This window comes from Bufo bufo, chromosome 3, assembly GCF_905171765.1.
Source record: "Bufo bufo chromosome 3, aBufBuf1.1, whole genome shotgun sequence".
Classification (NCBI taxonomy): domain Eukaryota; kingdom Metazoa; phylum Chordata; class Amphibia; order Anura; family Bufonidae; genus Bufo; species Bufo bufo.
This window is the reverse complement of record NC_053391.1, coordinates 4,869,365-4,892,220: the sequence shown is the minus strand read 5'-3', so window position 1 is coordinate 4,892,220 and position 22,856 is coordinate 4,869,365. Positions and strand designations below refer to the sequence as shown.

Below are 22,856 nucleotides of genomic sequence, written 5' to 3'. Positions count from 1 at the left end.
CGCCCGGATCAGAGCCCCGTCCAGTGAGCCCATCCCCCGCTCACACGCCTACAATTAACTGATCTTCATTTCCGGAGCTTAGAAAACGTGTTTATTAAAAGAATTGTCCTCAGGGGGCAGCACTGTAGAGGAGGTCCGGGACCCCCGCAGTGAAAGGGGGGGGGTCACACGAGGGTCAGCAGCATCTTCTCCTTCTTTTTCCGCTTCCTTCTCTTCTCCTCGAACCGATCGGTGGCGTCGGCGAAGAACAGAACCTCTTCTTTGGCTTCAATCTCTCTCTTCAATAACTGCAGGGCGGCCATGTTCACCCCCATCACGTCCTGCGGAGGTCAGAGGTGGAAGGTCACGAGTCGGGCAGGATATAGCCAGGGAGGGACCGGGATAAACACCCGATCCGGTGACTTACCCGAACCTCCGTCACCCGCGAGATGGTGCAGCTCTTCAGGTCCTCGATGACGCCCAGCAGGATCTGGTTACTGGTGATCGCCCCAAAATGGATCCTGTTTTATCAGGAAAGAAAGGGGGGGGGTCAACATGTGGAAGCTACCAGTATGACCAGTCACCCCAATATATATATAGCCTGGATGATCCCCCAAATCCAACTCCAATCCCTCATACACCGCACTCCCCATAGTCTAGACACCTCCCCAAGTCATCCTGCACCCCACAAGTCGTCCAGCTCCCCTGCACCCCACAAGTCATCCTGCACCCCACAAGTCATCCAGCTCCCCTGCACCCCACAAGTCATCCAGCTCCCCTGCACCCCACAAGTCATCCTGCATCCCTGCACCCCACAAGTCATCCAGCTCCCCTGCACCCCACAAGTCATCCTGCACCCCACAAGTCATCCTGCATCCCTGCACCCCACAAGTCATCCAGCTCCCCTGCACCCCACAAGTCATCCAGCTCCCCTGCACCCCACAAGTCATCCTGCATCCCTGCACCCCACAAGTCATCCAGCTCCCCTGCACCCCACAAGTCATCCTGCACCCCACAAGTCATCCTGCATCCCTGCACCCCACAAGTCATCCAGCTCCCCTGCACCCCACAAGTCATCCTGCTCCCCTGCACCCCACAAGTCATCCTGCACCCCACAAGTCATCCAGCTCCCCTGCACCCCACAAGTCATCCAGCTCCCCTGCACCCCACAAGTCATCCAGCTCCCCTGCACCCCACAAGTCATCCAGCTCCCCTGCACCCCACAAGTCATCCTGCACCCCACAAGTCATCCTGCATCCCTGCACCCCACAAGTCATCCAGCTCCCCTGCACCCCACAAGTCATCCTGCACCCCACAAGTCATCCTGCATCCCTGCACCCCACAAGTCATCCAGCTCCCCTGCACCCCACAAGTCATCCTGCTCCCCTGCACCCCACAAGTCATCCTGCTCCCCTGCACCCCACAAGTCATCCTGCTCCCCTGCACCCCACAAGTCATCCTGCTCCCCTGCACCCCACAAGTCATCCTGCTCCCCTGCACCCCACAAGTCATCCTGCTCCCCTGCACCCCACAAGTCATCCTGCTCCCCTGCACCCCACAAGTCATCCAGCTCCCCTGCACCCCACAAGTCATCCTGCACCCCACAAGTCATCCTGCTCCCCTGCACCCCACAAGTCATCCTGCTCCCCACAAGTCATCCTGCACCCCACAAGTCATCCAGCATCCCTGCCCCCCACAAGTCATCCTGCATCCCACAAGTCATCCAGCTCCCCTGCACCCCACAAGTCATCCAGCTCCCCTGCACCCCACAAGTCATCCAGCTCCCCTGCACCCCACAAGTCATCCAGCTCCCCTGCACCCCACAAGTCATCCAGCTCCCCACAAGTCATCCTGCACCCCACGTCATCCAGCATCCCTGCCCCCCACAAGTCATCCTGCATCCCTGCCCCCCACAAGTCATCCAGCTCCCCTGCACCCCACAAGTCATCCAGCTCCCCTGCACCCCACAAGTCATCCAGCTCCCCACAAGTCATCCTGCACCCCACAAGTCATCCAGCATCCCTGCCCCCCACAAGTCATCCAGCTCCCCTGCACCCCACAAGTCATCCAGCTCCCCTGCACCCCACAAGTCATCCAGCTCCCCTGCACCCCACAAGTCATCCAGCTCCCCTGCACCCCACAAGTCATCCAGCATCCCTGCACCCCACAAGTCATCCAGCATCCCTGCACCCCACAAGACATCCAGCTCCCCTGCACCCCACAAGTCATCCAGCTCCCCTGCACCCCACAAGTCATCCTGCTCCCCTGCACCCCACAAGTCATCCAGCTCCCCTGCACCCCACAAGTCATCCAGCTCCCCTGCACCCCACAAGTCATCCTGCACCCCACAAGTCATCCTGCATCCCTGCACCCCACAAGTCATCCAGCTCCCCTGCACCCCACAAGTCATCCTGCACCCCACAAGTCATCCTGCATCCCTGCACCCCACAAGTCATCCTGCATCCCTGCACCCCACAAGTCATCCAGCTCCCCTGCACCCCACAAGTCATCCTGCTCCCCTGCACCCCACAAGTCATCCTGCTCCCCTGCACCCCACAAGTCATCCTGCTCCCCTGCACCCCACAAGTCATCCTGCTCCCCTGCACCCCACAAGTCATCCTGCTCCCCTGCACCCCACAAGTCATCCTGCTCCCCTGCACCCCACAAGTCATCCAGCTCCCCTGCACCCCACAAGTCATCCAGCTCCCCTGCACCCCACAAGTCATCCTGCTCCCCACAAGTCATCCTGCACCCCACAAGTCATCCTGCACCCCACAAGTCATCCAGCATCCCTGCCCCCCACAAGTCATCCTGCATCCCTGCACCCCACAAGTCATCCAGCTCCCCTGCACCCCACAAGTCATCCAGCTCCCCTGCACCCCACAAGTCATCCTGCTCCCCACAAGTCATCCTGCACCCCACGTCATTCAGCATCCCTGCCCCCCACAAGTCATCCTGCATCCCTGCCCCCCACAAGTCATCCAGCTCCCCTGCACCCCACAAGTCATCCAGCTCCCCTGCACCCCACAAGTCATCCAGCTCCCCTGCACCCCACAAGTCATCCTTCTCCCCTGCACCCCACAAGTCATCCTGCTCCCCACAAGTCATCCTGCACCCCACAAGTCATCCTGCACCCCACAAGTCATCCAGCATCCCTGCCCCCCACAAGTCATCCAGCTCCCCTGCACCCCACAAGTCATCCAGCTCCCCTGCACCCCACAAGTCATCCAGCTCCCCTGCACCCCACAAGTCATCCAGCTCCCCTGCACCCCACAAGTCATCCAGCTCCCCTGCACCCCACAAGTCATCCAGCATCCCTGCACCCCACAAGTCATCCAGCATCCCTGCACCCCACAAGACATCCAGCTCCCCTGCACTCCACAAGTCATCCAGCTCCCCTGCACCCCACAAGTCATCCAGCTCCCCTGCACCCCACAAGTCACCCAGCTCCCCTGCACCCCACAAGTCACCCAGCTCCCCTGCACCCCACAAGTCATCCAGCACCCCACATCATCCAGCACCCCACAAGTCACCCAGCTCCCCTGCACCCCACAAGTCACCCAGCTCCCCTGCACCCCACAAGTCATCCAGCACCCCACAAGTCATCCTGCTCCCCTGCACCCCACAAGTCATCCTGCTCCCCTGCACCCCACAAGTCATCCTGCTCCCCTGCACCCCACAAGTCATCCTGCTCCCCTGCACCCCACAAGTCATCCTGCTCCCCACAAGTCATCCTGCACCCCACAAGTCATCCTGCACCCCACAAGTCATCCTGCATCCCTGCCCCCCACAAGTCATCCTGCATCCCTGCACCCCACAAGTCATCCAGCTCCCCTGCACCCCACAAGTCATCTAGCTCCCCTGCACCCCACAAGTCATCCAGCTCCCCTGCACCCCACAAGTCATCCAGCTCCCCTGCACCCCACAAGTCATCCAGCTCCCCTGCACCCCACAAGTCACCCAGCTCCCCACAAGTCATCCTGCACCCCACGTCATTCAGCATCCCTGCCCCCCACAAGTCATCCTGCATCCCTGCCCCCCACAAGTCATCCAGCTCCCCTGCACCCCACAAGTCATCCAGCTCCCCACAAGTCATCCTGCACCCCACAAGTCATCCAGCATCCCTGCCCCCCACAAGTCATCCTGCATCCCTGCCCCCCACAAGTCATCCAGCTCCCCTGCACCCCACAAGTCATCCAGCTCCCCTGCACCCCACAAGTCATCCAGCTCCCCTGCACCCCACAAGTCATCCAGCTCCCCTGCACCCCACAAGTCATCCAGCTCCCCTGCACCCCACAAGTCATCCAGCTCCCCTGCACCCCACAAGTCATCCAGCTCCCCTGCACCCCACAAGTCATCCAGCTCCCCTGCACCCCACAAGTCATCCAGCTCCCCTGCACTCCACAAGTCATCCAGCTCCCCTGCACCCCACAAGTCATCCAGCTCCCCTGCACCCCACAAGTCACCCAGCTCCCCTGCACCCCACAAGTCACCCAGCTCCCCTGCACCCCACAAGTCATCCAGCACCCCACATCATCCAGCACCCCACAAGTCACCCAGCTCCCCTGCACCCCACAAGTCACCCAGCTCCCCTGCACCCCACAAGTCATCCAGCACCCCACAAGTCATCCTGCTCCCCTGCACCCCACAAGTCATCCTGCTCCCCTGCACCCCACAAGTCATCCTGCTCCCCTGCACCCCACAAGTCATCCTGCTCCCCTGCACCCCACAAGTCATCCTGCTCCCCACAAGTCATCCTGCACCCCACAAGTCATCCTGCACCCCACAAGTCATCCAGCTCCCCTGCACCCCACAAGTCACCCAGCTCCCCTGCACCCCACAAGTCACCCAGCTCCCCTGCACCCCACAAGTCATCCAGCACCCCACAAGTCACCCAGCTCCCCTGCACCCCACAAGTCACCCAGCTCCCCTGCACCCCACAAGTCATCCTGCTCCCCTGCACCCCACAAGTCATCCAGCACCCCACAAGTCATCCAGCTCCCCTGCACCCCACAAGTCATCCTGCTCCCCTGCACCCCACAAGTCATCCTGCTCCCCTGCACCCCACAAGTCATCCTGCTCCCCTGCACCCCACAAGTCATCCTGCTCCCCTGCACCCCACAAGTCATCCTGCTCCCCTGCACCCCACAAGTCATCCAGCTCCCCTGCACCCCACAAGTCATCCTGCTCCCCTGCACCCCACAAGTCATCCTGCTCCCCTGCACCCCACAAGTCATCCTGCTCCCCTGCACCCCACAAGTCATCCTGCTCCCCTGCACCCCACAAGTCATCCTGCACCCCACAAGTCATCCAGCATCCCTGCCCCCCACAAGTCATCCTGCATCCCTGCACCCCACAAGTCATCCAGCTCCCCTGCACCCCACAAGTCATCCAGCTCCCCACAAGTCATCCTGCACCCCACGTCATCCAGCATCCCTGCCCCCCACAAGTCATCCTGCATCCCTGCCCCCCACAAGTCATCCAGCTCCCCTGCACCCCACAAGTCATCCAGCTCCCCTGCACCCCACAAGTCATCCAGCTCCCCACAAGTCATCCTGCACCCCACAAGTCATCCTGCATCCCTGCCCCCCACAAGTCATCCAGCTCCCCTGCACCCCACAAGTCATCCAGCTCCCCTGCACCCCACAAGTCATCCAGCTCCCCTGCACCCCACAAGTCATCCAGCTCCCCTGCACCCCACAAGTCATCCAGCATCCCTGCCCCCCACAAGTCATCCTGCTCCCCTGCACCCCACAAGTCATCCAGCTCCCCTGCACTCCACAAGTCATCCTGCTCCCCTGCACCCCACAAGTCATCCAGCTCCCCTGCACCCCACAAGTCATCCAGCTCCCCTGCACCCCACAAGTCATCCAGCTCCCCTGCACCCCACAAGTCATCCAGCTCCCCTGCACCCCACAAGTCATCCAGCTCCCCTGCACCCCACAAGTCATCCAGCATCCCTGCACCCCACAAGTCATCCAGCTCCCCTGCACCCCACAAGTCATCCAGCTCCCCTGCACCCCACAAGTCACCCAGCTCCCCTGCACCCCACAAGTCACCCAGCTCCCCTGCACTCCACAAGTCACCCTGCTCCCCTGCACCCCACAAGACATCCAGCTCCCCTGCACTCCACAAGTCATCCAGCTCCCCTGCACCCCACAAGTCATCCAGCTCCCCTGCACCCCACAAGTCACCCAGCTCCCCTGCACCCCACAAGTCACCCAGCTCCCCTGCACCCCACAAGTCACCCAGCTCCCCTGCACCCCACAAGTCACCCAGCTCCCCTGCACCCCACAAGTCACCCAGCTCCCCTGCACCCCACAAGTCATCCAGCTCCCCTGCACCCCACAAGTCATCCAGCTCCCCTGCACTCCACAAGTCATCCAGCTCCCCTGCACCCCACAAGTCATCCAGCACCCCACAAGTCACCCTGCTCCCCTGCACCCCACAAGTCACCCAGCTCCCCTGCACCCCACAAGTCACCCAGCTCCCCTGCACCCCACAAGTCACCCAGCTCCCCTGCACCCCACAAGTCACCCAGCTCCCCTGCACCCCACAAGTCACCCAGCTCCCCTGCACCCCACAAGTCATCCAGCACCCCACAAGTCACCCAGCTCCCCTGCACCCCACAAGTCACCCAGCTCCCCTGCACCCCACAAGTCACCCAGCTCCCCTGCACCCCACAAGTCATCCAGCACCCCACAAGTCACCCAGCTCCCCTGCACCCCACAAGTCACCCAGCTCCCCTGCACCCCACAAGTCACCCAGCTCCCCTGCACCCCACAAGTCATCCAGCACCCCACAAGTCATCCAGCTCCCCTGCACCCCACAAGTCATCCTGCTCCCCTGCACCCCACAAGTCATCCTGCTCCCCTGCACCCCACAAGTCATCCTGCTCCCCTGCACCCCACAAGTCATCCTGCTCCCCTGCACCCCACAAGTCATCCTGCTCCCCTGCACCCCACAAGTCATCCTGCTCCCCTGCACCCCACAAGTCATCCTGCTCCCCTGCACCCCACAAGTCATCCAGCTCCCCTGCACCCCACAAGTCATCCTGCTCCCCTGCACCCCACAAGTCATCCTGCTCCCCTGCACCCCACAAGTCATCCTGCTCCCCTGCACCCCACAAGTCATCCTGCTCCCCTGCACCCCACAAGTCATCCTGCTCCCCTGCACCCCACAAGTCATCCTGCTCCCCTGCACCCCACAAGTCATCCTGCACCCCACAAGTCATCCTGCACCCCACAAGTCATCCTGCACCCCACAAGTCATCCAGCATCCCTGCCCCCCACAAGTCATCCAGCTCCCCTGCACCCCACAAGTCATCCAGCTCCCCTGCACCCCACAAGTCATCCAGCTCCCCTGCACCCCACAAGTCATCCAGCTCCCCTGCACCCCACAAGTCACCCAGCTCCCCACAAGTCATCCTGCACCCCACAAGTCATCCTGCACCCCACAAGTCATCCTGCACCCCACAAGTCATCCAGCATCCCTGCCCCCCACAAGTCATCCTGCATCCCTGCCCCCCACAAGTCATCCAGCTCCCCTGCACCCCACAAGTCATCCAGCTCCCCTGCACCCCACAAGTCACCCAGCTCCCCTGCACCCCACAAGTCATCCAGCTCCCCTGCACCCCACAAGTCATCCAGCTCCCCTGCACCCCACAAGTCACCCAGCTCCCCTGCACCCCACAAGTCACCCAGCTCCCCTGCACCCCACAAGTCATCCAGCACCCCACAAGTCATCCTGCTCACCTGCACCCCACAAGTCATCCAGCTCCCCTGCACCCCACAAGTCATCCAGCACCCCACATCATCCTGCACCCCACAAGTCATCCTGCTCCCCTGCACCCCACAAGTCACCCAGCTTCCCCGCCTCTGCACCCACAAGTTATCGTGACCTGTCCCCCCATTTATCACCACTTCTGGCTCTTCTGCCCCACATTACTGTACTAACCTCAGCAGGAAGAAAAGGCAGCGACAGATCAATTCCACGTCCGAGCTTTGCCGCATGTAATCCCTGAAGAGAGTCAACAGGTCGGGGACGTAGGAGAACGGGAGGACCAGGAGGGACTCCTCCAGCTCACTGCAGAGGAGAGGACACCACGTTACAAAGCCCCCCCAGAACAGACCCCTGCACATGACACAATCTGTGCTGCGCAGCCGCTGTCATACACTGTGCGGCCACCAGGTGTCACCGCTTTCCGGTACTCCTTGCCCCATCTAGTGGTGGATTTGAAGAATGCAAGAAAAAAGCAAAAGTGGCCGGAAACCCAAACCAGTGGGAATTATTTTGCATTGGTTTTCTGACTCCACCATAGTGGGTGTGAGCGGAGTACGGCGTGGCCTCTGCTGTATTCTAGGAGGACACCGACTTACCTGGACCTCACCTTCTTTATCACGTCTAGAACATAGTCAGACGACTGTGAATGAAGCAAAGTGGAAAGGGTTAATATCCTCCATACACGCCATTACAGCAGCTCCTGTGGTAGGAGGTGTGCGGATCTCACCGATAGGTTCCCGTACGCCTGCAGGATCGGGTGGATTTTCCTGGGGAGCTGTGGACAGACAGAGTCAGTGATGCAGCCCCTTCCTCTAGGACCCCCAGAGGTCCTCCCCTCCCCCGTTATACAATCACCTCTTTCCCCGCAGCCTTGCACAGCGCCCGGTGCTCCTCCAGTTTGCCGCTCTCCTCTCGGTGCAGCTCCACGGCCTCCATGATGCGCTCAGTCTGGGGGGGGGACACAATAAGACCTGTCGGGGTTCTCATCGCACGTGGCGGCTGCTCAGACGGAGTCTCGCTCATGTACTCACCGCTTTCACAGTCTCGATCGTCTTCTTCCCGGCCAGTGCTGCTTCACCCGCCTTCTCCCCGGCGACCTGTAGAGAAGGACCAGTCATTACTCCCATCCTCCTGTCATGGAGGCCCCGTGATCTGGGCTGTAGGTACTCACCACGGGCTGGTCGCCTTTCCCCACACTTTCCTCAAACGCCGCCTCACGTTGCTGAAACGGCAGCAGTAAAAGAACTTATTAGAGGCCGACCGGTGGTCGCTGCGCCCCAGGGTCGCCAAGTCATTGCTCACCATCTCCTGCTCCTCCTCCAGGATCAGCGGCTCTCGCGTCCTGTCCCACAGCCGCAGGGACTTGTCATGTGACGAGGACACAACGTGGTCACCATTGGGGCTGATGGCCAAACACCACACCTCTCCATGGTGGCCCTGTAACCGGACACACATCAGACTCTGCACATCCTCCCGTTATGTACCTGAGCGGACCCCCACAGGCCACGCACCTCCAGGGTCTGCACTTGCTGGAACCCGTCGGCGTCCCATTGCTTCACCTTCCGATCCTTCCCAGCGCTGAAGAACAGGTGCGTCCGGGGCACAAACTGCAAGAACATGACGCTGCAGAGAGAACGGAACCGGGGTGATGAGGGGTACACAGGAGGCGGGGGTGGCCCCCGTGTACACAGAGGAGGAGGTGGCCCCCCGTGTACACGAGGAGCATATACAGAGGAGGGGGTGGCCCCCCGTGTACACGAGGAGCGTATACAGAGGAGGAGGTGGCCCCCGTGTACACGAGGAGCATATACAGAGGAGGTGGCCCCCGTGTACACGAGGAGTGTATACAGAGGAGGAGGTGGCCCCCCGTGTACACGAGGAGCATATACAGAGGAGGGGGTGGCCCCCCGTGTACACGAGGAGCGTATACAGAGGAGGAGGTGGCCCCCGTGTACACAGAGGAGGAGGTGGCCCCCCGTGTACACGAGGAGCGTATACAGAGGAGGGGGTGGCCCCCCGTGTACACGAGGAGCGTATACAGAGGAGGAGGTGGCCCCCGTGTACACAGAGGAGGAGGTGGCCCCCAGTGTACACGAGGAGCATATACAGAGGAGGTGGCCCCCGTGTACACGAGGAGCGTATACAGAGGAGGGGGTGGCCCCCCGTGTACACGAAGGAGCGTATACAGAGGAGGAGGTGGCCCCCGTGTACACGAGGAGCATATACAGAGGAGGTGGCCCCCGTGTACACGAGGAGTGTATACAGAGGAGGCGGTGGCCCCCGTGTACAGGAGGAGTGTATACAGAGGAGGCAGTGGCCCCCGTGTATAGAGAGGAGGCGGTGGCCCCCGTGTATACAGAGGAGGCGGTGGCCCCCCGTGTACAGGAGGAGCGTATACAGAGGAGGCGGTGGCCCCCGCTCGCCCGCAGTGGCCTCTCGCTCACCTGTCGTCATGGCCGAATAGCGAGCGGTGGCAATCTCCGAAGTCCAGCCCCCAGATCTTGATGTTGCGGTCGGCAGAGCCGGTGATGATAATGGAGCTGTCCTATAGGAGAGACCCCAGAGATCACATGACAGCCCTCCGGCCGCAGCCCCGCCCCCTGCGATACTCACATGTGACAGGTCCATACACAGGACCGGCAGCTTGTGTCCGTACAGAGAGAGGAAGAACTGGAAGAGAAGGCGGAATCAGAACCAGAACACAACAACGCCCGCGCCACCTGCACCACCGCGGCGCCGCTCACCTTCAGCGTGTCCACAAAGAAGATCTTCACGGTGCAGTCCAGCAGGGACGCCGCCAGGAGCCGCCCGTCCGGACTGTGCCGCACACACAAGACGTCCTCGTCCATCTGCAACACACGGCCCTGCTTCACCGAGAGGCGGCGACTGCGGGAAAAGGACAACTCCCATCACTCTGGGACACACTGAGGCTAGTGACTGCAACTCCCATCATCCTTTCTGATGGGACACCTCCATTAGCTAGTGTCATTCCCATCGTCCTCCGTGCTGCCCGTTCTTAGGACTTCTCTTTCCTGGCACACTACTACTCCCATAGTCCTCGGCACTGCACTGAGGACCTCTCTTTCCTGCTCCAGTGTAGTACTCTCCTGGCAGACTACTCCACCCATCATCCTCTAGGCAGTCACAGTTCCTCCTCTGACCTGATTTGGGCCTCGTTGTCGTCAGTCACAAGTTCAAACTCCCAGAACTTCACGCACTTGTCGGCGCCTCCGGTGGTGAATCCGCGCTATGACACAGAGGAGAGTGTGATTATCATGTGGGATGGACTACAACCCCCACCCTCCTCCAGCGACTGCACCGAAATGCAGCTGCTCCTTACCTGGTCGGGCGATAGGGAAATGGACCACACAGCGCCATCGTGAGCGTCCACGGCGTCCAGCTCCGAACCAGACGACAAATCAAAGAGCTGCAGCTTCCCGGACTGCGGAGAACCGAGAGGATGACCATGACCCCTGACCCTATAGCACACATCACATGACTCCGCCCCCCAGCACCATACTTTCCCCCACCCCCTCCCAGCATCTTCGTGTATGCAGCGCTCCCGCAGATTAATGATCTGGAACGCGCTGCGACCGCCAGAGCTTTTACCTTGGTGCCGACTATAACGTGTCTGTCGCCCGGAACGAAGAGAGAGCACAGGGCGTAGTCGCAGGGCATGGTCCGGATACACTGCAGCGTGGACCTGCGGGGGCAGAGAGATGGCGGTGACATCACTGCGGAGACCGCCTTATGACAAGGAGCGGACAGAGCGCTACCCACAATCCACCAGCAGAGTTATGAATGCAGCTCTGGAGCCGCCCGGAGTCCTCCGTTACCTGTTCCAGATCTTCACCGACTCCGCAGATGCAGACAGCACGGCAATGTTGTCGGAGCTGAACGCCAGGGTCCGGACGTCGCTTCGGTGCCCTCCGAGGGTCAGGCGGGCGCTCTTGCTGCTCTCGGCGGTCCCGGCCTGGGTGGGGTCGGCCGGCAGGGAGAAGCACTCAACGCTGTTATTCTGCAGCAGGACGACCACCTTCAGCTCCCCATTGCCAGAGAGGAGCAGGTCACATGACCTGTAAGGGCAAAGGTCACAGCGGTCAGTAACGGCGGGCCGCGAGCCGGAGATCAGGGGGTGGGGGTAGCTGGTTACTTGATTTTGGAGGAGGCTTTAATGTTCGCCATCTTCACAATCTCGTCCTGCAGGGTCCGCTCCACCTGCGGCTCCTCCACCTGCGGCTCCTCCACCTGCGGCTCCTCCACCTGCGGCTCCTTCTGTCTGCAGCACAAATCATCAGTAAGAGCAGCAATGTAATGTATGTACACAGTGACTGCACCAGCAGAATAGTGAGCGCAGCTCTGGAGTCTAATACAGGATGTAACTCAGGATCAGTACAGGATAAGTAATGTATGTACACAGTGACTGCACCAGCAGAATAGTGAGCGCAGCTCTGGAGTCTAATACAGGATGTAACTCAGGATCAGTACAGGATAAGTAATGTATGTATACAGCGACTGCACCAGCAGAATAGTGAGTGCAGCTCTGGAGTATAATACAGGATGTAACTCAGGATCAGTACAGGATAAGTAATGTATGTACACAGTGACTGCACCAGCAGAATAGTGAGTGCAGCTCTGGGGTATAATACAGGATGTAACTCAGGATCAGTACAGGATAAGTAATGTATGTGCACAGTGACTGCACCAGCAGAATAGTGAGTGCAGCTCCGGAGTATAATACAGGATGTAACTCAGGATCAGTACAGGATAAGTAATGTATGTAGACAGTGACTGTACCAGCAGAATAGTGAGTGCAGCTCTGGAGTATAATACAGGATGTAACTCAGGATCAGTACAGGATAAGTAATGTATGTACACAGTGACTGCACCAGCAGAATAGTGAGTGCAGCTCTGGAGTCTAATACAGGATGTAACTCAGGATCAGTACAGGATAAGTAATGTATGTGCACAGTGACTGCACCAGCAGAATAGTGAGTGCAGCTCCGGAGTATAATACAGGATGTAACTCAGGATCAGTACAGGATAAGTAATGTATGTACACAGTGACTGCACCAGCAGAATAGTGAGTGCAGCTCCGGAGTATAATACAGGATGTAACTCAGGATCAGTACAGGATAAGTAATGTATGTACAAAGTGACTGCACCAGCAGAATAGTGAGTGCAGCTCTGGAGTATAATACAGGATGTAACTCAGGATCAGTACAGGATAAGTAATGTATGTACACAGTGACTGCACCAGCAGAATAGTGAGTGCAGCTCTGGAGTGTAATACAGGATGTAACTCAGGATCAGTACAGGATCAGTAATGTATGTACACAGTGACTGCACCAGCAGAATAGTGAGTGCAGCTCTGGAGTATAATACAGGATGTAACTCAGGATCAGTACAGGATAAGTAATGTATGTACACAGTGACTGCACCAGCAGAATAGGGAGTGCAGCTCTGGAGTATAATACAGGATGTAACTCAGGATCAGTAATGTATGTACACAGTGACTGCACCAGCAGAATAGTGAGTGCAGCTCTGGAGTATAATACAGGATGTAACTCAGGATCAGTACAGGATAAGTAATGTATGTACACAGTGACTGCACCAGCAGAATAGTGAGTGCAGCTCTGGAGTATAATACAGGATGTAACTCAGGATCAGTACAGGATAAGTAATGTATGTACACAGTGACTGCACCAGCAGAATAGGGAGTGCAGCTCTGGAGTATAATACAGGATGTAACTCAGGATCAGTACAGGATAAGTAATGTATGTACACAGTGACTGCACCAGCAGAATAGTGAGTGCAGCTCTGGATAACAGAAATCATACACTTCACCCTCTCGCCTTCCTCTTCATCACGTACCTGGTCTTCTTCTTGGCTTTCTTCAGCTTCCTCTCCATCTTCTTGGAGACCTCCTCCTCTCCGAGGACACAGAACACCTCCAGCATCGAGTCCGTACCCTGTAAGAGAGGGGGGGATGATGGCGGACAGCAGAGGGCGCTACTAGAGCCTCAGGGCACACGTTCCTCATCCATCACAGGAGCTGATTGGCCTGTGGGTTGTTTGGCCAACCAATGGGGGTGTGGTTTAGTGAAAGGGGCGGGGCACATAAGAGCTCCGCGGTGTCCGCCAGCCACGATGGTGGACAGACCGCTGTGAGGACATTACCATCTCTGCGCAGATGACGTCTAGTTCTAGGTTCTCTGAAGACGTCTGATCAGCGGCCCGGCATTCTCTGATGCCGCCCATCACTTTGGTTCCTCCATGGAGATTGTCCTCAGGTCGGCCTCCTCCATCCATCGCCCTGGCGTGAAGACCACGTCTCATTTCTCACGTCGTATTCTCCCCAGACGCCCCTTCATCGGCTCCTGACCCTACGGCTGCGCAGAGACGGTAATGTCGTCCTCGCACTTTTCTCATCCTTCTGACCACCGCGGTCACAGATAACACTCACGTGACAGGCCAGGAAGCGCCTCGTCCGGTCCACGCCCAGCGTCACCACGCGGTCCCTCCCTTCTCTCATGATGGAGCCGTAGCGTTCACAGGTCAGGATGCGCTGAGGACAGAGACAGAAGAGGTCAGTGCTTCAGACTCCTCTGCGCAGTTCCACGAGGCGCGAGGCGCTGCGTACCTCCTCCGTCGCCTCCTCTTCCTCCTCCTCGCCCTCCTGACTGAGACCTTTGTTTTTTTTCAGCCGCGGCTCCCCCGGATCCACCTTCTGGGTGGGAAACATTAAGATGAACATCTTCTCCTCAGTCTGAAGCCCTTGGCGGCAGCCACCCGACTCCTCCGCTGCCGGGGCCACTTACCTCGCTGACATAGGAGACGGTCCAGGCTCTCAGCTCACTGTCCGCAGATCCCGTCAGTATTCGCTGTTCATCCGCCAGCACGGCGAGCCCCCAGACCTGAGGAGGAAGAAGAAAGTTCACTATGGTGGGGGCCCCGCACGTTACACCCCCAGGGCCCATATACGGAACCACTGCAGTGCTGGTCACCTACCTCTGTGCGGTGTCCCACCATGGTCCGGAAGCAGTGCTGCGTGTCCAGGTCCCACCACTTCACCAGAGTGTCCTTACCGCTGCAGGGAGAAGAGGGGGAGGGTCAGATTACCGATCGCTCCGCACCCGCCGCAGCCTCGTCTGCCACTTACCTGGTGACCAGAAGGTTCCTGGCGGTCAGGAATATGGCCTGCGTCACGGCGTCCTTGTGCCCCTTCAGTCTGTACAGGCCACTCTCATTGATGACGTCCCAGACGATGACGTCCGTGTCCTGCGGGCGCAATACAGGAGGACACAGGGCATCAGTGGACAACCCCCTTCAGTGACCACCTCCCTTGGGTCTCAGGATCTGGACCACTAGCCCCCCAGGATTATAATTTATTAACCCTTTATAAGTACAATCAATAATCATGGACGACCACCGACGTCCTGAAGAAAATCTATTTCCACCGCCGGACCACCAGTGGGTTCCCAACCACTAAGCAACCGGCTGAACTATTGTAAATGGCGGGCGAGTGACCACCGAGGACATTATGCGCACGTGGAGCAGGCGGCTCAGTTCACAGTACGGGGGGGGGGGTACATCCTCATTTTGCCCCTCACTCACGGACACCGCGTACCTTGGAGCCGGACACCAGGCGCCCCCCCAGCTGATCGTAGGTCAGGGCCGTCACGGCGGCTTTGTGTCCGTTGAAGGTGATGCTGCTCTCTCCGCTCAGCAGACTGAAGACGCGTATGGAGCCGTCCTGGTACCCCACCGCCAGCGACAGGCCGTCCGGGGAGGGGCGCAGCTGCGTCACCTCCTGCTTCTGGCCTTGTAGGATGAGGACCTGTGGTGAGAAGTCCGGTCAGCCGGGGCCACACAGCTCGGGGCCCACACAAAACATATCCATAGCCCGACTGCTTACCTTCTCCCCCTTGCGGGTGTCCCAGATGAAGACGTGCTCGCACGCCCCCACCGCCACATAGCGCCCCTTCTCGCCCCGTAGGGTGACGTAACAGACATTGGACTTCAGGCCAGCGACAACACCAAAGAGGGCGGAGGCAGCGTAGCGGAGGTACTGGCGGGTGAGGCCCATGGCTGCAGGAAGAGAGGCCGGTCACTACATACCCCACACCGGGCAGATACAGGGGGTAAAGGGGGCAGATATCAGGACAGAGGGAGAAGAGGGGATAATACAGGGGGTAAAGAGGGCGGAGGCAGCGTAGCGGAGGTACTGGCGGGTGAGGCCCATGGCTGCAGGGAAGAGAGGCCGGTCACTACCGGGCAGATACAGGGGGTAAAGGGGGCAGATATCAGGACAGAGGGAGAAGAGGGGATAATACAGGGGGTAAAGAGGGCGGAGGCAGCGTAGCGGAGGTACTGGCGGGTGAGGCCCATGGCTGCAGGAAGAGAGGCCGGTCACTACCGGGCAGATACAGGGGGTAAAGGGGCAGATATCAGGACAAAGGGGCAAATACAGGGGGTAAAGAGGGCGGAGGCAGCGTGGCGGAGGTACTGGCGGGTGAGGCCCATGGCTGCAGGAAGAGAGGCCGGTCACTACCGGGCAGATACAGGGGGTAAAGGGGGCAGATATCAGGACAAAGGGGCAAATACAGGGGGTAAAGAGGGCGGAGGCAGCGTGGCGGAGGTACTGGCGGGTGAGGCCCATGGCTGCAGGAAGAGAGGCCGGTCACTACCGGGCAGATACAGGGGGTAAAGGGGGCAGATATCAGGACAAAGGGGCAAATACAGGGGGTAAAGAGGGCGGAGGCAGCGTAGCGGAGGTACTGGCGGGTGAGGCCCATGGCTGCAGGGAAGAGAGGCCGGTCACTACATACCCCACACCGGGCAGATACAGGGGGCAGATATCAGGACAGAGGGAGAAGAGGGGCAAATACAGGGGGTAAAGAGGGCGGAGGCAGCGTAGCGGAGGTACTGGCGGGTGAGGCCCATGGCTGCAGGGAAGAGAGGCTGGTCACTACATACCCCACACCGGGCAGATACAGGGGGCAGATATCAGGACATAGGGGCAAATACAGGGGGTAAAGGGGGAAGATATCAGGACAGAGGGAGAAGAGGGGCAAATACAGGGGGGTAGATATCAGGACAGAGGGGAAAATGCAGGGGGTAATGGGGGCAGATATCAGGCAGGAGTAAATGAGGTCGAGTAGGAGTATATCTCAGGACAGGAACAGGTCGGGTATCGGGCAGACATCAGGGCAGGTCGGGCAGTCTGGGGCAGATTTCGGTGGCAGTTCCGTTCATACCGTCACTTCTCAGTCTCCGCAGCTCCGGTTCAGGCAGACACGTGTTCAGTGCGCATGCTCAGTATAAAGCAACCTGGTCAGAGGGCGCCGCCATGTTGAGTGAGGCTTAAGCCCCGCCCATCAGCGGAGTGTGTACCGCAGGCCCCGCCCCCTCTGCACACACTCAAAGCTTTTCCGGTTATCGATCAGGTGACAGCAGCGGAGACATAACGGGGAGAGGAGAGGAGAGGTGAGCGGGGCCCCGGGGGTACAGGGGCCCCCAGACCGACCGCCGAGCCCCCGACACAGCCATATATAGCCTGCCGTGCCCTCATAATATACTACTCATACACTGACACCGGGGCCCCATATTCTACCCCTCATACACTGACACTGGGGCCCCATATTCTACCCCTCATACACTGACACCCGGGGCCCCCGTATTCTACCCCTCATACACTGACACTGGGGCCCCATATTCTACCCCTCATACACTGACACTGGGGCCCCATATTCTACCCCTCATACACTGACACCCGGGGCCCCCATATTCTACCCCTCATACACTGACACCCGGGGCCCCCGTATTCTACCCCTCATACACTGACACTGGGGCCCCATATTCTACCCCTCATACACTGACACCGGGGCCCCATATTCTACCCCTCATACACTGACACTGGGGCCCCATATTCTACCCCTCATACACTGACACCCGGGGCCCCCGTATTCTACCCCTCATACACTGACACTGGGGCCCCATATTCTACCCCTCATACACTGACACTGGGGCCCCATATTCTACCCCTCATACACTGACACCCGGGGCCCCCATATTCTACCCCTCATACACTGACACCCGGGGCCCCCGTATTCTACCCCTCATACACTGACACCCGGGGCCCCCGTATTCTACCCCTCATACACTGACACTGGGGCCCCATATTCTACCCCTCATACACTGACACTGGGGCCCCATATTCTACCCCTCATACACTGACACCCGGGGCCCCCATATTCTACCCCTCATACACTGACACCCGGGGCCCCCGTATTCTACCCCTCATACACTGACACCGGGGCCCCATATTCTACCCCTCATACACTGACACTGGGGCCCCATATTCTACCCCTCATACACTGACACTGGGGCCCCATATTCTACCCCTCATACACTGACACCCGGGGCCCCCATATTCTACCCCTCATACACTGACACCGGGGCCCCATATTCTACCCCTCATACACTGACACCCGGGGCCCCCATATTCTACCCCTCATACACTGACACCCGGGGCCCCCATATTCTACCCCTCATACACTGACACCCGGGGCCCCCATATTCTACCCCTCATACACTGACACCCGGGGCCCCCGTATTCTACCCCTCATACACTGACACTGGGGCCCCATATTCTACCCCTCATACACTGACACCGGGGCCCCATATTCTACCCCTCATACACTGACACCCGGGGCCCCCGTATTCTACCCCTCATACACTGACACCCGGGGCCCCCGTATTCTACCCCTCATACACTGACACCCGGGGCCCCCGTATTCTACCCCTCATACACTGACACCCGGGGCCCCCGTATTCTACCCCTCATACACTGACACCCGGGGCCCCCGTATTCTACCCCTCATACACTGACACCCGGGGCCCCCATATTCTACCCCTCATACACTGACACCCGGGGCCCCCATATTCTACCCCTCATACACTGACACCCGGGGCCCCCATATTCTACCCCTCATACACTGACACCCGGGGCCCCCATATTCTACCCCTCATACACTGACACCCGGGGCCCCCATATTCTACCCTTCATACACTGACACCCGGGGCCCCCCTATTCTACCCTTCATACACTGACACCCGGGGCCCCCGTATTCTACCCCTCATACACTGACACCCGGGGCCCCCATATTCTACCCCTCATACACTGACACCCGGGGCCCCCGTATTCTACCCCTCACACACTGACACCCGGGGCCCCTGTGTTGTATGTATGACCTGATTGGCCGTGTATGTAGGTCTAGTGGACGGGCTGGATGCCGGGCCCCACCTCTGCTGCCCCATGGATCCTCTGGGCGCCCGCTCGTGTTTTGTGGACACTGATTCGTTACCGTGTTGGTCGGGGTTACCAGGAGGGAGCGATGTTCCCGATTCGTCGGTGTGGTCGGAGGACATGGAGCGTCATGGCGTCTGCTCACCGTTCCCGTGCAGAGAGGACATTAACCAGAAGGTGATCCTGTGGTGAGTGCGCCCCTCGTGGATTAGATGTGGGGGTAACCTGCAGATTCGGGGTCCGTCTCCGACTGTCCATGTAAATGTTCATTTCCTCTCTATAGCTATGCTGAGTGGGCGGGCCCTTCCTGGTGATGTCATAGCTTTGCTGTATACTCTCAGCCAATCAGACTTTTTCGGCTCTCCCTCCCCTCTCACAGCAGAGATACTGCAGCTGCGTCCCCCTCTTTCCCCCTGGTACACAGGACAGGATTCCCCGCTCTGCACGTGGCTGGCAGTCCAGAATGCACAGACACTGAAGGGTTAACGTCCCCTGTGTGCAGCTGCCCGATGGCTTTAGTGTGTCCCATGCGTGTCCCCATGTGCACTTCACAAGTTATCGTGTCTTCTCCAGGAGCGGTGACGTGGCGTTACTGAACTGCACCGCCGTGGTCAACACCAGCAACGAAACCCTCAACGACAAGAACCCAGTGTCGGACAGTATATACCGCCACGCGGGGGCCGAGCTGCAGGAGGAGATGCAGAAGCTGAAAGGTGCGCCCCCTGTGATACCCCACTGGTGCCCCAGTCCTTGTGTGGAGGGTATACTGGAGCTTTATACTACGGACTCTCACATCTCCTTGTTCCTGCCCTCATCGCCATCCCCTCACCTCTCACCCACCGATCGCCATCCCCTCACCCACCGATCGCCATCCCCTCACCACACCCCAATCGCCATCCCCTCACCACACCCCAATCGCCATCCCCTCACCACACCCCAATCGCCATCCCCTCACCACACCCCAATCGCCATCCCCTCACCACACCCCAATCGCCATCCCCTCACCACACCCCAATCGCCATCCCCTCACCACACCCCAATCGCCATCCCCTCACCACACCCCAATCGCCATCCCCTCACCACACAACCCGATCGCCATCCCCTCACCACACCCGGATCGCCATCCTCTCATTTCCCCCCCCTCCCGATCTCCATCTCCTCACTTCCCCCCCCTCCCGATCTCCATCTCCTCACCTCCCCCCCCCTCCCGATCTCCATCTCCTCACCCCCCCCCCCCTCCCGATCTCCATCTCCTCCCCCCCCCCTCCCGATCTCCCTCTCCTCCCCCCCCCTCCCGATCTCCATCACGTCCGTACGCCCTCCCGATCTCCATCTCCTCACCCCCCCCCTCCCGATCTCCATCTCCTCACCCCCCCTCCCGATCTCCATCTCCTCACCCCCCCCTCCCGATCTCCATCTCCTCACCCCCCCCCTCCCGATCTCCATCTCCTCACCCCCCCCCCCTCCCGATCTCCATCTCCTCACCCCCCCCTCCCGATCTCCATCTCCTCACCCCCCCCTCCCGATCTCCATCTCCTCACCTCCCCCCCCCCTCCCCGATCTCCATCTCCTCACCTCCCCCCCCCCTCCCGATCTCCATCTCCTCACCTCCCCCCCCCTCCCGATCTCCATCTCCTCACCTCCCCCCCCCTCCCGATCTCCATCTCCTCACCTCCCCCCCCTCCCGATCTCCATCTCCTCACCCCCCCCTCCCGATCTCCATCTCCTCACCCCCCCCTCCCGATCTCCATCTCCTCACCCCCCCCTCCCGATCTCCATCTCCTCACCCCCCCCTCCCGATCTCCATCTCCTCACCCCCCCCCTCCCGATCTCCATCTCCTCACCCCCCCCTCCCGATCTCCATCTCCTCACCCCCCCCCTCCCGATCTCCATCTCCTCACCCCCCCCCCCCCCGATCTCCATCTCCTCACCCCCCCCCCTCCCGATCTCCATCTCCTCACCCCCCCTCCCGATCGCCATCTCCTCACCCCCCCCCTCCCGATCGCCATCTCCTCACCCCCCCCTCCCGCTCTCCATCTCCTCACCCCCCCCTCCCGATCGCCATCTCCTCACCCCCCCCTCCCGCTCTCCATCTCCTCACCCCCCCCCTCCCGATCTCCATCTCCTCACCCCCCCTCCCGATCGCCATCTCCTCACCCCCCCCTCCCGATCGCCATCTCCTCACCCCCCCCTCCCGATCGCCATCTCCTCACCCCCCCTCCCGATCGCCATCTCCTCACCCCCCCCCTCCCGATCGCCATCTCCTCACCCCCCCCCTCCCGATTGCCATCTCCTCACCCCCCCCCCCTCCCGATCTCCATCTCCTCACCCCCCCCCCTCCCGATCCTCACCCCCCCCTCCCGATCGCCATCTCCTCACCCCCCCCCTCCCCGATCGCCATCTCCTCACCCCCCCCCTCCCGATCGCCGCGGCCCCCCCTCTCCATCTTGCCCCTCTGGTCACCACTCCCCCTCCCCTTTCGTCTCCTGGTCATCAGTCACCCCTCCCCTCCCTTCTTGTCCACCCTCGCCTTCCACTCGCCAATCACCCCACCCCTCTCGCCTCCCGCTCACTGGTCACCCCACCCCTCTGGCCTCCCACTCACCCTTCCCCTCTCTTCTCCTGCTCACTGGTCTCCTCCCGCTCACAATTCACCCCTTCCCCTCTCGCCTGGCCGCTCACCCCTTCCCCTCTCGCCTGGCCGCTCACCCCTTCCCCTCTCGCCTGGCCGCTCACCCCTTCCCCTCTCGCCTGGCCGCTCACCCCTTCCCCTCTCGCCTGGCCGCTCACCCCTTCCCCTCTCGCCTGGCCGCTCACCCCTTCCCCTCTCGCCTGGCCGCTCACCCCTTCCCCTCTCGCCTGGCCGCTCACCCCTTCCCCTCTCGCCTTGCCGCTCACCCCTTCCCCTCTCGCCTGGCCGCTCACCCCTTCCCCTCTCGCCTGGCCGCTCACCCCTTCCCCTCTCGCCTGGCCGCTCACCCCTTCCCCTCTCGCCTGGCCGCTCACCCCTTCCCCTCTCGCCTGGCCGCTCACCCCTTCCCCTCTCGCCTGGCCGCTCACCCCTTCCCCTCTCGCCTGGCCGCTCACCCCTTCCCCTCTCGCCTGGCCGCTCACCCCTTCCCCTCTCGCCTGGCCGCTCACCCCTTCCCCTCTCGCCTGGCCGCTCACCCCTTCCCCTCTCGCCTGGCCGCTCACCCCTTCCCCTCTCGCCTGGCCGCTCACCCCTTCCCCTCTCGCCTGGCCGCTCACCCCTTCCCCTCTCGCCTGGCCGCTCACCCCTTCCCCTCTCGCCTGGCCGCTCACCCCTTCCCCTCTCGCCTGGCCGCTCACCCCTTCCCCTCTCGCCTGGCCGCTCACCCTTTCCCCTCTCGCCTCCCGCTCACCCCTCCCCTCTCGCCGCTCACCCCTCCATTCCTCTCACTGGGCACTTGTCACCATTTTTCCCGGCAGGCTGCAGGACAGGAGAGGCTAAGCTCACCAAAGGGTTTAGTTTGGCTGCCCGCTACATCATCCACACGGTTGGTCCTAAGTACAAGAGCAAGTACCGTACAGCGGCCGAGAGCTCCCTGTACAGCTGCTACCGAAACATCCTCCAGCTCGCCAAGTAATTCATTCTTCGTTCATACGTGTGCCCTGCTCACGTGTTCTGAGGTTTGGAGGAGGGGGGGCAGTAGCATCTTTCCTAACATCTCTGTAAGATTTGCAAGTATTGTGCAATGTCCCCAAATACCGCAATATACGCTTTGGTGTCTCTCTTCTTACCACATTGCTTTACAGCGTGGCC

The 22,856-nt window shown here is 60.2% G+C and overlaps 2 protein-coding genes across 5 annotated transcripts in view; one reads left to right on the top strand and one right to left on the bottom strand.

Moving 5' to 3' along the window:
- Window positions 1-68: 68 nt before the first annotated feature.
- Window positions 69-17,116, bottom strand: WDR3 (WD repeat domain 3). 2 transcript variants are annotated; one of them, XM_040422794.1, is made up of 27 exons: window positions 17,022-17,116; window positions 15,680-15,852; window positions 15,392-15,601; window positions 14,924-15,042; window positions 14,773-14,851; window positions 14,583-14,678; window positions 14,405-14,491; window positions 14,228-14,329; window positions 13,636-13,733; window positions 11,915-12,040; window positions 11,598-11,837; window positions 11,371-11,464; window positions 11,102-11,203; window positions 10,923-11,008; window positions 10,506-10,647; window positions 10,375-10,431; window positions 10,206-10,306; window positions 9,273-9,384; window positions 9,064-9,198; window positions 8,933-8,983; window positions 8,793-8,858; window positions 8,617-8,709; window positions 8,489-8,536; window positions 8,358-8,401; window positions 7,936-8,064; window positions 407-500; window positions 69-320 (listed from the first exon to the last, which is right to left on the bottom strand). In XM_040422794.1, the coding sequence occupies exons 2-27, from the start codon at window positions 15,848-15,850 to the stop codon at window positions 165-167; spliced, it is 2,838 nt and encodes a 945-aa protein (XP_040278728.1). In that variant the 5' UTR covers window positions 15,851-15,852; window positions 17,022-17,116; the 3' UTR covers window positions 69-164. The 2 variants fall into 2 exon arrangements, with proteins under 2 accessions (XP_040278728.1, XP_040278727.1); XM_040422793.1 differs by having other exon boundaries at window positions 15,680-15,874; window positions 17,022-17,068.
- Window positions 17,117-17,157: 41 nt separating this feature from the next.
- GDAP2 (ganglioside induced differentiation associated protein 2) overlaps window positions 17,158-22,856 on the top strand; it is a 35,946-nt gene continuing 30,247 nt past the window's right edge. Inside the window, exons 1-4 of one of the 3 annotated variants that reach the window (XM_040422790.1) lie at window positions 17,158-17,245; window positions 19,038-19,260; window positions 19,646-19,785; window positions 22,523-22,676. In XM_040422790.1, coding sequence (XP_040278724.1) covers window positions 19,082-19,260; window positions 19,646-19,785; window positions 22,523-22,676 — 473 coding nt within the window. In that variant the 5' untranslated portion in view covers window positions 17,158-17,245; window positions 19,038-19,081. Of the gene's footprint in view, window positions 17,251-19,037; window positions 19,261-19,645; window positions 19,786-22,522; window positions 22,677-22,856 lie in introns of all 3 variants that reach the window. The other 2 variants (XM_040422789.1, XM_040422792.1) reach the window with 2 other exon arrangements.

Coding starts and splice junctions, on each gene's coding strand:
- WDR3 (XM_040422794.1), bottom strand. CDS start 15,850: ATGGGCCTCACCCGCCAGTACCTCCGCTACGCTGCCTCCGCCCTCTTT. Junction 14,330..14,404: donor AAGAGGAGGCGACGGAGGAG/GTACGCAGCGCC, acceptor CTCTGTCCTCAG/CGCATCCTGACCTGTGAACG. Junction 11,204..11,370: donor ACGTTATAGTCGGCACCAAG/GTAAAAGCTCTG, acceptor GGTTCTCCGCAG/TCCGGGAAGCTGCAGCTCTT.